Raw genomic sequence first — 15,822 nt, forward strand, 5'->3', positions numbered from 1 at the left:
CGTCAAAGGAGACGAGGATGACGTTAATAGCCCCCTTTTCCTTTTGGCCGGCCCAGGAATGGTTCACGGAGTGGTAGAGTGGATCGTAGACTTTCCAAGATCCCTACCAGGAAGGACGGATCTTCTCAGACAACCGCACTTCAAGAGGTACCATCAAAACCTCCCCGCTCTCGCTCTGACTGCCTTTCGACTATCGAAAGACTTGTCAGAGCGAGAGGCTTTTCTCGCGAAGTGGCAAGCGCGATCGCGAGAGCACGCAGAACCCCACCCACTACGAAAGTATACCAATCGACAGGGGAGGTATTTAGAAGGTGGTTGTAGGGGGGATCCAAGAAGTTGTCCTCCTCCACTACCTCTATAGCGAAATTTGCTGATTTCCTGCTATTCCTGAGAGAAAATCTCATCTAGCCGTATCCACAATAAAGGGATACAGAAGTATGCTCTCGGCTGTATTTCAGGAACAGAGGATTAGATCTGGCGGATAATAAAGATCTCCACGATCTCATAAGGTCTTTTGAGACTTCAAAGTCTAAGGAACCAGTACCTCCGAACTGGAACCTAGACGTAGTTCTAAAGTATCTGTCATCGGAAGGATCGAACCTCCTCATCGGGCATCGTTTAGAGACATTACCCGAAAATGCCTATTCCTATTATCTTTAGCTACGGCAAGAGAATTAGTGAATTGCATGCTCTGCAGGATAAAGTAGGATTCAAGGGAGACTCAGCGATTTGCTCGTTTAAGACCCTGTTTTTAGCGAAAAACGAGAATCCTACGAATCCCTGGCCTAAGTCATTCGAAGTCAAAGGCATGTCGAGTCTAGTAGGCAGAGAAGCAGAGAGGTCTCTATGCCCTGTTAGAGCTCTGAAGTTCTACCTTCAGAGAAAGCATCAAATGGGAAGCTCTAGACAAGGTCTTTGGTGCGCGGTAAAAGTCCCCACAAGACTGATGTCCAAGAATGCGCTGGCATTCTTTGTAAGAAACGTCATTACAGACGCTCATAGGCCTGTCCTGACGAACAGTTTTACAAACTGTTGAGAGTAAAAGCTCATGAAGTGAGAGCTATAGCGACGTCTCTCTCGTTTCATAAGATATGTCGCTTAAAAAACATCATAGATACGACATTTTGGAGATGCAACTCAGTATTTGCATCTCTTATTACTTGAAAAGACGTGCGTGTGACTATATGGAAGTGTTTTTCTCTAGGTCCTTTCGTATCGGCGGATACGATTCTGGGTACGGAGCCGACACCAATCCTTAAATGTATATACTTTTCTTCTTTTTGGATATGGTCGAGTCTCTTCGAACAACAATGGAGGACTTAGGCTAGCACGGGCGGCCGTCTATGTTGTTCAGTAAGAGAATTCTTGTCCATATCCAATTAGTTGAGTATAAATTTTTTTTTTTTGAAAATTATGTATGTGTGCGTAGTGGTTTTGAGTTACGGTTGTTGTGACGAGTTCGGGGATAACTCTTAACAATCTTTACTTCTAACATATGGTTAGGATCAGGTGGTCGGGATTGGTTGTGTGCTCCTTCATAAGGTGTATTGTCATATAAGTGGATCAGCACCCATTGACAAAGTCCTTTTAGGCTCTGCCGAGTAAGTGGTAACGACCCCATCGGCAGACCCACAAGAACTCTTGGCCATAGATCATATATCTCGCTAAAAGTTTCTTGAGGTGATGCAGACTACTGGGCAAACACCCACGAAGTCTACCACCTATCAGGTAGGAACCAGGTTTTATTTATACCTACAACATATGTTGTTTACCTGTCTATCCATATAGAAGCTGTCTCTTACCCTCCACCGAAGGGTGCCAATCAGCTTATGTATATAATCTGACAGGTAAGTTGATTGTATGAAAAATGATATTGTTATGTTACAATAAAGTTTCATACATACTTACCTGGCAGATATATACAATTAAAGGCCCACCCAGCCTCCCGCAGGAGACAAGGTGGAAGAGAGAAAATATGATAGAAAACGGGGATGGTTCCTAGTCCTGACGCCCAGGGCAGGCCGGTAGATCACCTGACCTACCTGTAGCGAGTGGCGCGAAATTTGAATTTCTGTCGGGGACGACGGAGTCTTAGCTATGTATATATCTGCCAGGTAAGTATGTATGAAACTTTATTGTAACATAACAATATCATTTTGTTGATTGCAGTGAGAAAGGGCAAAGCCACATCGCGAGAGGAAGGATGATAGGCTGCCAATCAAGAGTACAGGCAGTCCCTTCTTCTCCTCGTTCCGCTCCCTTTCGCCAGTTGCCTTTGCTCTCTAGATTTCATGCAGCTCTCCAGAGGTTGTCTAGAGAGCACGGTTACCATCTTCCCGAACGTGTGTCAGTTGAGAAGAAGAAGAGGTCTTGGTTCGATGGCTTCGAGCCTCTTTTGAAGAATAGTTTCAGCCTGCGGCCCCTCAGTCTCTTAACTTCGCAATTGTTATCTTCGAAGGACGACTGGTTCATTCATGCCTCCACTCAACGCGGTGTCTGAAGGATTTTCAAACTCTTAATCGTTTGGTGAAGTCCCTGAACTACTGGTGAATTTCGAAAAGTCACATCTGATCCCAACCCAATCCATCGTGTATCGGGATTCAGATGGATTCAGTGGCTTTTCGAGCTTTTCCGTTCCAGGGACGTCAGCAGCAAGGCTTAGACAAAGTGTTAGCCTTCCTAAGGAAAGATTCGGGTGGGCTCGGTGAGGGGAATGGATGAGTCTAAACTGGGGACCCATTTCTCGCTGGAGAAGTTTTGTTTCCTTGGGGAGACTGCACCTCAGACCGTTACAATTTTTTCTCAAGTACAATTGGAAAGAAAACAATAATCTACACTGATCTTGGAAATTTCAGGAGAGGTAAAACATCACTGATCTTGATGTTGGCTAGATCCAGTGTAGCTGTCGGAGGGCGTGGTCTCTCAAGCTTCAGAGCCCCGACCTAGTGTGTTCTCCGACGCGTCCACCACGGGATGGGGAGCATCATTAGGGGGAAACAAGTGGCAGGCACCTGGAGAGGGGAACAGGTGTCCTGGCACATAAACCTAAAGGAAATGGCAGCCATCGTTTTAGCTCTCCAGTTTTTCCAAGAAAAAGTCTCTCGTCGAATAGTCCAAGTCAACTCAGACAACACCACAGCTCTGGCGTACTTGAAGAGTAGGGAGGAAAACAGTTCTCAGCCTTTGTGCTCTGGCAAAGGAGATCTTGCTGTGGGCAAGGGCACTGGACGTCATGATCCTTACGAAATTTGTAGCATGAGTAGAGAATGTCTGGGCAGATCTCCTCAGCAAGGACGAGGTCAACTTCTGCCAACCGAGTAGACTCTGCATCAGAAGGTATGCCAAGAGCTGTGGGGTTATGGGGACGTCCGCTCGTGGATATCTTTGCGACGTCCAGAACGAAGAGGCTTCCACTGTACTGCTCCCCAGTACTCGACCCAGCTGCGTGACGATAGACACACTTCTCTGGGACTGGACGGGGATGGACCTGTACGCCTTTCCCCGTTCAAGATCTTAGGGGAAGTCATGAGAAAGTTGCGGTGTCGGAAGGGACGAGAATGACTTTGTTCGCCCCGTTCTGGCCTGCGAGAGAGTGGTTCACAGAGGTCATGGCCTTTACAGTAGACTTCCCGAGGACGCTTCCAGTAAGGACAGATCTACTCAGACAGCCCCACTTCGAGAGGTACCACAGAAGCCTCTTCGCTCTGAGTCTGACTGCATTCAGACTATCCAAAAGTTGGCCAGAGCGAGAGGCTTTTATAGTCAATGGCGAAAGCTATCGCCAGTGCAAGAAGAGCATTTTCCAACGCAGTGTACAATCGAAGTGGATAGTCTTCAGGAGTTGGTGCAAGAAGAACGGCATTTTCCTCCACCACGACCTGTGAGCCAGATTGCTGACTTCCTTTTCTGAGAAGGGATCTAAACTTGCAGTCTCTACAATCAAGGGTTATAAGAGTGTGCTTTTAGTTGTCTTTAGGCACAGAGGCTGGACTTGGCAGACAACAGAGACCTTCACGATCTCTTGAGATCTTCGAAACGATGAAGGTTCAACAACCCAAGTTGCCGTCTTGGAACTTGGATGTAGTTCTGAAGTTCCTCATGTCCAGTCCATTCGAACCTATGCATGAAGTGCGAGCTTTTATGAATTCTTCTTGGTTTCCATAACAATATGTCATAAAGGACATATGAGCTGGTCCAACTTACGGGAGATGCAATTCGTGTTGACCTCCCGTTACACGAAGGATGTCAATTCAACCTACAAGAGATCCTTTTCTATTGGTTGTTCGTGTCTGCGGATACGTTGCTGGGATAGGGAGCCGACACTGATCCTTAACTAGTGAGTTAATTTTTAGTTTAACTCTTTTTAAAATTAAGCGCTAACCCTCGTGTTAGGATCAGGTGATCGGGATCGGTGTTGTGCTCCTTAATTATGCTAATAGGCATAGGTATATGGTCATATGAGTGGATTAGCACCCATTGACAAATGCCAGTTAGGCTTTGCCGAGTAAGTGGATAAGACCCCATCGGCAAACCCACAAGAACTCTTACCCATAGGTCACATCCTCGCTGAGGCTCTTGAGACGAAGCAGACTCCTAAGCAATAGCTAGGAAGTCAACCCTCCGTCTGAAAAGATAGGAACCAAGGTTTATAAGAGGTACTTCTGATAACTTGTGGTGTTTGGTCAGGAAGCCAAGGTTACCAGTGTCAAAGAATGCTTTGGCTTTTTTCTTGAGGGGCACCATCAAAGAAGTGCATTCATCCTATCAAGACAGTGATATGAAAGTGTTGAAGGTGAATGCGCATGAACTGAGGGCTATTTCTACGTCGGTAGCCTTCCAAAAGAACATGGCACTCAATGACATCTTGAATGCCACATTTTGGCGTAGTAATTCAGTGTTTGCCTCTCACTACCTTCGGGAGGTGAGATTACATACGAGAACTGCTACTCTTTGGGCCCATATGTCGCAGCAGACAATATATTGGGGACAGAGAGTAGCACTCTTCCTATCTTTTAGAAATAATATGTTAGTTGGGACTTTTAATTTTATTTCTTTTTATTTTTTATTTTTATTATGTTTATGTAGGGTGTTTAGTTTTTTGTGGTCTTGGGTAGGCCGCCTTAGGCGACCTTCCCTCCATTAGCCTTGGTTTTACGAAGTTTAACCAGATAGGCTAGGTCAGGTGGTAATGTTTTTGCTTCGCCCTCATAGTAGGGTAAAATGTTTTTGTCACAGTGTGGTCCACGCCCTCATTGACAATCATCTGGAGCGCACCAGCTACATAGGTCACGTCCTTGCTGGCACCTCCAGTGAAGCATTAACAGCATTCGGTGTCTAAACAACACCTATATGATCGTCACATTGTGGTCACGCTCCCCGTGACAGTTTCATTAGAGCGCACCAGCTACACAGGTCACGTCCTTGCTGGCACCTCTAGGAATGCAGTACCGAAATTGGAGGTCTATAATATAGGATCTAGTTGCATTGTGGTCACGCCCCCGTTGACAGATCCTCTAGAAACTCAACAGCTTCACAGGTCACTACCTAGCTGGAGTCTCTAGTAAAGCAGAAGCAGACTTGGGTGACGGTACTCACGAAGTCAGCTATGCTAACAGTTAAGGAACCAATATCAATCATATATATGAAATTGTTTTCCCAAATCGAATCTGTCTCCCCCTTCCTCCAAAGGTGGATTCAGCTATATATATATCTGGCAGGTAAGATTCATGAACAAAATGATATTGTTTATGATACAATAAAGTTTGTTCATACTTACCTGGCAGATATATATAATCAAAGTGCCCACCTCCCCCTCTCAGGAGACAGTGGCACTAGAAAAAAATCTGACAGAAAATGGGAATGGTTCCTTACGCCCGCCTCCCAGCGGCGGGAATGGGTACTACCACCTGGCCGACCACTGCGGTTGCCGGGATTTTTGAAATTCTGTCGGACTTCGGAGAATACAGCTATATATATATCTGCCAGGTAAGTATGAACAAACTTTATTGTATCATAACAATATCATTTTGTTCATACTTACCTGGCAGATATATATAATTAAGTACCCACCCACCTCCCCTCAGGAGACAGTGGAAATAAAAAATTATGAATAGAAAATGAGAATGATTCCTGATACCCGCCTCCCAGCGGCGGGAATGGGTACTAACCACCTGACTCCCATACGTGTGTCGTAAGTTTTTTAATTTCTGTCGGACTTCGGAAAAATACAGCTATATATATATCTGCCAGGTAAGTATGAACAAACTTAATTGTATCATTACAATATCATTTGTAAGATGTTCAATTATTCTTTGTTTACCCCAAATTGTTAATGAATAATGGAAGACTTCGCCTGTTCCCCACCTGAATAGCTCTGCTTCCAAAGTAAATAGAAACTTCCTCCCTGATCCAACCCACAAGAAGCGGTTCTTCAGGCAGTACAATCCTTGTGTTTTCATTACTGAAAGACACTCTGCTTTCATTGCAAACTCCGACTTTCTCACCGAGCAGCAGTGAAATAGCGGATTAACTTTCAGTCCTCTGTAAAACAGCAGGGATTAAAGCCGTCTTCACTGGTTGGTGTCATTGATGGGACTCTTTCTATGATCAGAATCTTGAGAGTTTACTTCTCTGGATTCAACTGTGAAGACGTAGGTCCACATTCACCTTATTCATTCACTAGTAATATAGTATTGTTTCTCCTTGGTTGAGATTCAACTACTGATGAGAAACTTCTGTCTTGCCATCACAGGTCTCTAGAAGGCAATTGACTATCGTCTGATGTGCTCATGACTCGCGAGAAACATCATCTCATCTCTCAACATTGTCGACAAACAAGATAGACGATTTGTATGGTTATTCTCAGCATAACCCTTCAAAAGGCGGCTGTCATGTTGTGACTACGTCTCGGATGCATGACAGCTACATTTCATCACTCTGAAGAATATGTCAGACCAGAAGATAGGTGAGGTCTCATTGCGACTATATTTATATCTTTCTTCTTTCGGGTCTGCTCACAGGTCCTTAGAACCTCCTTTCCTTGGACCGGTGGTGGATGCTTGTAGGTTGTGTTTGCTTACTCAGCTCCTTCAAGAGGACAAGTTGCATCTCGCCCATGGTGTGCGGTTCTAGAGATAAGAAGGATGCGAGAGTGACTGGCCTCTCCACCTTCCCCACCTTATCCTTCTATTCCTCTTCCTTTGGATTGAGGATAGGACTCAAACTTACACTGGCTGGTTGGGCGATTGATGCGGTAAGCTTACACATCGAGCTTCCTTTCTATTTTTCTTATCAGAATCATAGAAGCACTCCCGCTCCTTCCTCTAGCAAGGAAGGAAGGAGATTGGCAATAATGCAAACCCTTCCCAGAACTTTGCATTAACTCCTCCAACTCTGAAATATTCTTCAAAGACCTTTTTCGGATGAGTTACAATTCCTCACTCATTTCGAAAAGACCCAGAAGTCTGACTTGATCATGCAGCTCCTATACTTTGATCAAGTTGTCAGAGGCAGGGCACTCCGCCTCGCTCTTACAACCAGGAGGAATAGCCCAGGTGTGAAGAACTCCAGTCAGCTCAGTCTCACTCACATTCCTCCCACCAATCAGTGAGTCTTCCTTATGTATTTTTCCTAACTATACAAACTTGAGGTCCTATATATAAGAACTTACTTTCAGCGTAGCTGGAGTTATGGCTGTTAAATTCTTGAACAAGGTGGTTAGGCAGTAACTACCCTCTGGTAGGCAGGTAAGCCCGCATGCCCGGATTTAAACACTCCACTTTGCCTTTTGGCCCAGGTTCAGGTTGAGGGGTGGCATGAGTTGGGCATAAATGTAAAGAACCTCAGGTTTGTATAGTTAGGAAAAATACAATTTACTTTTAAAAATTGTGAATTTCTGCATATAATGGGAGGTCTACTACATAGGAGGCCCAGGGGATAGAATACAGAACAATGAAAGTCACTCTACTCTATAGTGGGGTGATTACAGTCTTATGATAAATTTGTAATGTAATGTACAGATATCATTCCTCAATTGTCAGGGATTTTCCACAGAACACCTACCAGTTTGACATAGGTTTAATGACAAGGAAAAGAAACAGATGTACCGTACGAAAACGATGTATAGTGCATATTCACACAAATGTATCCATGTTGATGGCACTAGTATCATTGCTTAATGTTTCAGCAAAATGCAGTGGTGTTGGAACAAGAACTTAAACATCCCACAGCACTAGAGGAATCCCTAAATTTCATTTCACAATTTCCCTCTGTTTACATGAATATTTACTGAGGCTTGTATGAGGATGATAGCAGTTTCCAGCAGGTGCAGTGTGTGTCCATGATATTAATTTCTCCATGTATGTTTGTGCCATTTCTGCTCCTGCTTGTTCTAGTTTAATTAAGAGAAGTTTTGTAGATCAAACCTTTGTTCTAAAATCAGGTCCCCTTTAAATTTCTAAATCCAGAGCATATTTTGTTTGTTATAAATTATGCTTCCGTTTTCCTGTTATCTATTTTTTTCTTTTTCACCTATGGGCACTCTGGTGTAGCTAGTCAAGATCTACGCCTGGTTTTCTTGTCATATAAAATTGTCTCCTTTCATGGGTAATGATATCTATAGTAGTTCATTCATTGTAAGTGTTTATCAAACAGGTTCGTACTATACAGTTATTAAACAGTTAACAAGATAATTAAGTCAAAGATTTTAGTTGTTGGGGCAGGATTAAATAACATCATTAGTGAAATTACTGATGTGAATTGGTGAAACTGCATTTCATTTTTTCTTTTGAAACTAGGCATTGCATTACTGTTCTTTTAATCTGATGTATACAAAAAACATATATGGTATTCTCTTGTATAATGGAAAATATTTGGATTTAATTATTCCACTGGTTTTTTTCCATTATGTGCAGATTGTATGGAAATGAGGAAAATGGCATATTTAGTCAGGCTGATACACTTTATGACTGAATCCATTATACATGGTTATAAGATTATTTTTAGTGTAATATTTGATTGTTTTAAATTAATACTAGTATATTTTAATTACTTTTTCAGTGCTCAAGATAAAATATCCATAATTGATGAGGTAAATAAAGTAATAGAGAGTATGCCAACACTTAGAACCGAGAGTTTCCTTCCAAAAGATAAATTAAAGACCCAGATAGCTGAACAAATTGTTCATGTGAAGATCTGTGAACTTGATGCCACTTCAGAAATTAAGGTAATGTAAATTATCGTTTATTGTAACCATACATGCATTATTTTTCTATTGAATAAGGTCAAATAAATTTGTTTATTTTAGCCATAAATGCATTACTTTGCTGTTGAATAAGGTCAAATAAATTTATTCTAGCCATAAATGTATCAGATCCTCATAGGGGTGTGTGCTATCAGTGCACAGTAGGCATTACTTAAAGTTCTTTTCAGTGATGCTACAAGCCCTTTCATTCCTCTTACTATGCAACCTCCATTCATATTCTTTTTTTCATCTTGCTTTCCACCCTCTCCTAACATTGTTTCATAGTGCAGCTGTGAGGTTTCCCTCCTGTTAAACCTTTTAAACCTCTTACCCTCAATTTTCCTTTTTGTGCTGAATGACCTCTTAGGTCTCAGCACTTGGCCTTCAGCCTATATTGTAGTTTTCATTATACAATTTTCCCAGTAATTATATAACTAGGAGTTTCACTTGCCATCAGTTAAAATCACGAAATTCAGTTTGTTTCTGCTGGCCAATGGTTATGGATGCTTGTCAGTGGCAGTTATTCTTAAAATTTGGGACGTTCCTTTTGTATCTTTGCAAGTGATGATTTAATCTGTTCTTGTTTTAGCTGTCATGGCAAACATTTAGATAGTGTTAGGTTCTTTTTTGTGGTTTTCCATGAAGAACTAGATTTTGTTTTTTCCTTGGTGATCGACGGGTTTTAGTGTGTCAACGATGTCGGACACGAGTTCTTATAGCTCTAGATATTCCACTATAGGTTGCAAGACTAGGATAACCAAGGATTCTTATGATACTCATACTTTATGTACTAATTGTTGAGGACAAGTATGTTCATTTGATATTAGGTGTAATGGATCACCTGAAGAAAAGCGAACCCAACACACGCTGGGTTCGCTTTTCTTCAGGTGGAAAATATTGGGGTCGCTTTTCTTAAGGTGAGGAATTAACAGGGGTTACAGTAAGGCCATGGCGGAACGGTGCTTCGCGCCTTATCCGCATATTTAAAGATTCTTGGCAAGCTCTGTATGTTCTGGCAAGAGGTAATGTTGCACTGCGTGCGCTAGCCACTGGGGTTACAGTAGGTTTGATTATTTAAATGCTGAAATTGCAAGATAATACGCTTTTAATTAACTATTGATTGTTTGTCTAAATTTGTTTTTTAACAAATGTTTAATAAAGTAGTTTTTAATGAATATATATCTATATTTTTTTTCTCCTTTTTTTCTATAATATTATGAGCTAAAGTGGGTCACCTGAAGATTGGAGACACCAAGCAGGGTCGTTATCAGGTTGAAAATATTGGGGTCGCTTTTCTTCAGGAGAGGTATTAGGGGTCGCTAATCTTCAGGTGATCCAGTGTAATGAATGTCCTGATTGGGATGAGAGAAAGTAGAAAACTTAGTCTCATTTAAAGAAATTAGAGAGACAGAGGAATAGAAAGGCTTTACTTAGGGCTAATTCAAAACCAGCTAGCCAGGGTTCTTCTGATTTGAATTCAGATTTGAGTATCCCTGTGATATTTTTAGCTCCCACACCCACTTCTCTTGTGATACCACCCTCTCCAGTTGCAGGCTCCCACTCTTCCGATCCCAACCCCATTACTAGTCTCGAGGGAAAGATTGATAAACGCTTCGCTCTGTTAGTACAGTCATCCTGAGGAATCTAATTGTAGAGGCACATTCACAGATAAAGAGTCAGACTTGAATTCCGTGTTAAACAGGTTTACTCACTTTCTAGGTCTGTCACTGAGTTTGTGCAGGCTAGAGCACATGACATCACAGGTATAAGTTCCTCTCTGACATTTAAGAAAAACTTGTCTGTTCATAGGATTTTAAATGTTGTTTCTTGGCTACATCAGTCCATGTTCACTTCCTTTTATGTAAAGGACATTGCCCACAGGTCTTTGGACACTTTTTCCTTAGGTCCAGTGGTAATTCACCCATTGTCCCTGGCAAGATGGTTTGTAGTTTACTTAAGATGATTTTGAGGAAGAGAGAATGAGTAAGTTGGCTGGCCTCTTCTTTCTCTTTTTTCCTTTCTTCTTCCTATGGGTGGGTTGAAGAATAGACATGTCATATGCTGGAACTGGTCTGATACAGGTGAGTAGGAGGAGTAAGCAAGGGGAGTGAGGAGTGGTAACAAACCTCTGTGGCTTATGTGGTTTGTTGCTTGAACAGGCAGTTTTCTTTTATCCCTGAATGCAATGAATCTGACCATATACCATTGTGTTTCAACCGAGACAGCTGAGTTTTTAGATATCCAATTGTCTATTCTCTCACAGGCTTGGGCCCCCTTCTTTAGAGCTTGTTCTTCTAGGAAGGGTGGCCAGGTGGGTTTAACTCCCAGCCGATTTAGGGTATTTGTACCTCCCTCCAAGTATGTCTATCGTATTGTTAAGACCAAGGATTTGTTCCGCATATGAACAAATGAAAATTTTTTTAATCATTTGTATTTTTCATAGCTAACAAACCTCCGGAGGTCTTAACGTTTACAACCCTCTATAGCCGTCCACTTTCTTTTCATGAGATGGGGGAAAGACTAGTGCGTCACGAGGTTCTATGTCTGGTTGGTGACCAGCTTCCACCTGTTATACGCATGAGTTGCCAGATGCCACAGATTCTTTGCTTTACAATCTTTGATTGATTTTAAGTGGTTTCCAGCTGGTGCAAGAAGATTATCCTATTGTTAAGACCGAGGGTTTGTTAGCTATGAAAAATACAAATTGATTAAAAAATTTGTCATTTTGGACACTGAATCTCACCCAAGGTACAGTACTCAATGGCATGAGGTTGGAGGTTGAATGAGTTAACTATTAGCTATCTCTCTCCCTTCCCCCTCCTTTCTTCCTGCTTCTGCAAGGTAGAATGTGCTGGATGACCTGTGTTACTCTTCATGTTTTGTAGCTTCCCAAGTTTTGCTGGGACAGAACAGCATCTTATGCACAGTTTACTTTGGTTGAAGGTTAGATGAAAGAATGATGATTGGTACATATTCTTTTACAGCTTTATTCTTGCTGGTTGGCCAGATGCAGGTTAATTATAGTACTTATGTATATTGAGCTCATGCGATTTTGCAGTAATATGTTATCTTCCAAGCTATTGCAACCCATACGAGAAACCAAAGTTTTTTGTAAAGCACGGTTGCAAATTAACCTTACTTGGGCAAAAGGCCCTATCATTCTTAACACCACAATACCAGGATACATTAAGGGGGTCGGCCAGTAAGCCAATATATGTTGGTATAGGGGAAAAATTGCAAAGTCATGATAACATTCATGGAGCTTTGTATGGCTATGGAGAATGCTTATACAAAATATTTCATCAAAATTCCTCTTACTTTCATAGTTACAGGGTAATTAGAAAAGTTAACTCAATAAGCCAAAAACTTTTATCCGTACAAGAAAATGCAGTATCTCTTCTGTTATTGTAAATTTTGATAATTAATATCAAACAAATTGTGAGCAAAGGCATCTGTAGAGATTCCATAAATCACAAGACAGGAAGTTATGAGCTTAGACCCTTCAGTGTGATCAGAAACATTAGAGGGAGTACGGGTTCAGGTTTCACCTCTGACATTCACTTGCTTTTATGTCTGTTTTTCTTTTTTTTTTTTTTGGCAAGAATTTCTTCATGCCAAAGAGGAAAAGACAAGCAAAACATCTCGCTAACATACAGAAGAAAATTCGCTCTAATAAAAGTTGAAAAGATCATAATATCAGTGATATTAGCGAGTTAGTTGAGGTTGAAGGAGGAGAGGAGTGTTAATGAACAATACTTTGAGCAAAGGGATCTTCATTTATGATTAAATTATGATATATAGCATAGTTTTGGTTTACTAATACCCAAAAAGGAATATAAAATTCATAATAATCATGATTTATTAACAGTGTCTTTGTAAAATACAAAGAAAAACTAACTTTGAATGCCTGTCTCTCAAAACTATACTACTTATTGACCTTCAAATTCTATCTTCTCCCTTAGTTTTAAAGCTATAGTATTGAAAATTGGTATATAAATTAGAAAGACGTCGAATAAACAATCAAATCTAGCCCTTTTTTCAAATTTTTGTTTCCTTTTTTTTTACATTTTTTTTCCTGATATATAGGGTTTATTTTTTTACCATAATGAAAAAAATCATATCTAGCAAAAAGATTACTAAGAAAAAACTCCATTTGATGGAGGTCTACATCAGGTCTATATATGGTATTAATCCCAGGTCTTAATATTAAGTATCAAGAGAGGAGATAGAATTTGAAAAATGGTTACTTTTGGGATAAATCGCACTGGCGTCACAAAACCGAAGGTCAGAGGCGAAAGTCATGTGCAGTTTGGAGATGTCCCAAGTCACCTTATTAAGTGGTATGAATGTCCTTAAAAAAATGGCATTAGCTGGCCGGCACCCTTAATAACCACCAGGAGTCATCCTTCCCATGCCCATATCCGACCAGGAAATTGATATTTTCAGCGGTAGAACAACACTAGTCATGATCTCTGGACAATACTTCCCATCTAAAGAGTGAGTCTGTACAATTGAGACAGAAATTTATTGTCCAGTAAAATTAAATTGTCAATTTCAAGATGTTTCACTTTTTTCATAGATATACTAACCTTCACATTTTTTCATAGATATACTTACCCAAGTCTTTTATAGGAATTACACAACCAACTTCACTTTTGTCCTTGATGTCTTATATGAGAATCCCACTTTTAACCAACCCCCCTTGAATGTGGCTATTTAACTACTTTCTTACCAAGCTTCAGTGACTGGACAAGATTATGCTGAAGGTATAACCAAATTAAAGACTTTTGGTTTGCATGCAGTGTATAGGAAAAAATAAACTACAGTGGTACCTCGAGATACGAAAGGCTCAACTTACGAAAAACTCGAGATACGAAAGCAAATACAAAGATTTTTGCGGCTCTACATACGAAAATTGTTCAAGATACAAAAGGTTGTTGCTGTAAAGTCCAAGATTCGCTCGGACCACCGATAACAATTTTAAAACTTGCACGCCGCCAACTGAGTAGACTCACCACCATCCTCCCGCTCTCCCATTGGTTCCTGATGCTAGTCAGGCCATAAGATAATTCTCTCCTATTGGTCAGCATCTCTCCCATCGTGCGTCTACGTAGAGGCGTGCTTCTTCGGCCACTTCGCGGCATCATCAGTATCGTAAGCATGCGGAATTCGTTCGTTCTAATATAACGATTTCATTTATTAACGTAAATTCGTTCGTGATTTCGTTGTAGTTATAGCATTATCGTGTTGTGTGAGAACTTTACTACATATGTATACTACATAACATAATTACGTACAGTATATACATAGTCATGGGTCCCAAGAAAGTTGAAGTTCACGGAAAGAAGAAGATGCTTTCTTTGGAGACGAAGATGGAGATAATTAATAAGTATGAAGCTGGTATGCGATTGAGTGTGATCGCCAAGGAATACGGCCGAAATCCGTCGACAATAGGCACCATCGTTAAGCAGAAGGATGTCATCAAAGCAGCTACACCTTCCAAGGGCATGACTATTTTGTCCAGCAAGAGGAGCCACGTGCACAATGAAATGGAAAGGCTGCTTCTTGTCTGGATAAAAGACAAAGAAATTGCTGGCGATATGGTAACGGAGATGGCAATCTGCCACAAGGCCAGCGCTATTTTCGGCGATTTGATTTAGGTTGGTTCGAAAAATTCCCTAAACGGACTGGCATCCATTCGGTGGTGCAGCATGGGGAGGCAGCCAGCTCGGACACGAAAGCGGCCGAAGCCTTTATTAAGACGTCCGATGAGATGACTCTCAACGAAGGCTACAGTTCTCAGCAAGTTTTCAGCTGTGATGAGACTGGCCTTTTTTGGAAAAAAAATGCTTCGTCGGACGTACATCACGCAGGAAGAGAAGAAGCTACCCGGGCATAAGCCTATGAAAGACAGGGCTTTATGCTCGACTTTGTTCGAACGCCAGTGGGGATTGCAAGGTGAAGCCCCTACTTGTGTATAATTCGGAGACTCCTCGAGCCTTCAAGACCCACAAAGTGCTTAAGGAGAAGCTTCCAGTGATGTGGAGGGCTAATGCGAAAGCCTGGGTAACAAGACTTTTGTTCACAGAGTGGGTAAATCTGTGTTTCGGCCCGACAGTGAAGAAATTCTTGGAAGAGAAGCGCCTCCCTCTGAAATGTCTGCTGGTGTTGGACAATGCCCCTGCTCACCCTCCTGCCCTCAAGGAAGATATCCTAGCGGAGTATTCTTTCATCAAGGTTCTTTATCTTCCGCCTAACACCACCCCTCTCCTCCAGCCCATGGACTAGCAAGTGATATCGAACTTCAAGAAGCTATATACGAAACATCTTTTCAAGAGATGTTTCAACATCACCGATACCACAAACCTCACCTTGCATGAATTTTGGAAGGAGCATTTCAATGTTGTGATATGCATCCGACTCATCGACCAAGCTTGGCAGGAGGTTTTGAGGCGAACCTTGAATTCCTCGTGGAGGAAACTCTGGCCTGATGCCGTATCCGCCCGAGACTTTGAGGGATTCGACGTGAGCGAAGCTGGTGCTGCAGATTCAGTAACAGTTGACGATCCTGAAACTTTCGC

At 41.6% G+C, this 15,822-nt stretch overlaps 1 protein-coding gene across 1 annotated transcript in view; it reads left to right on the plus strand.

The window, feature by feature from the left end:
* LOC135218514 (pachytene checkpoint protein 2 homolog) overlaps positions 1-15,822 on the plus strand; it is a 121,913-nt gene that overhangs the window by 29,394 nt on the left and 76,697 nt on the right. The window contains 1 exon segment of the mRNA XM_064254880.1: positions 9,058-9,223. Within this exon segment, the coding sequence (XP_064110950.1) occupies positions 9,058-9,223 (166 nt within the window).

The sequence above is a fragment of the Macrobrachium nipponense genome, chromosome 9 (assembly GCF_015104395.2).
Source record: "Macrobrachium nipponense isolate FS-2020 chromosome 9, ASM1510439v2, whole genome shotgun sequence".
Taxonomy (NCBI): domain Eukaryota; kingdom Metazoa; phylum Arthropoda; class Malacostraca; order Decapoda; family Palaemonidae; genus Macrobrachium; species Macrobrachium nipponense.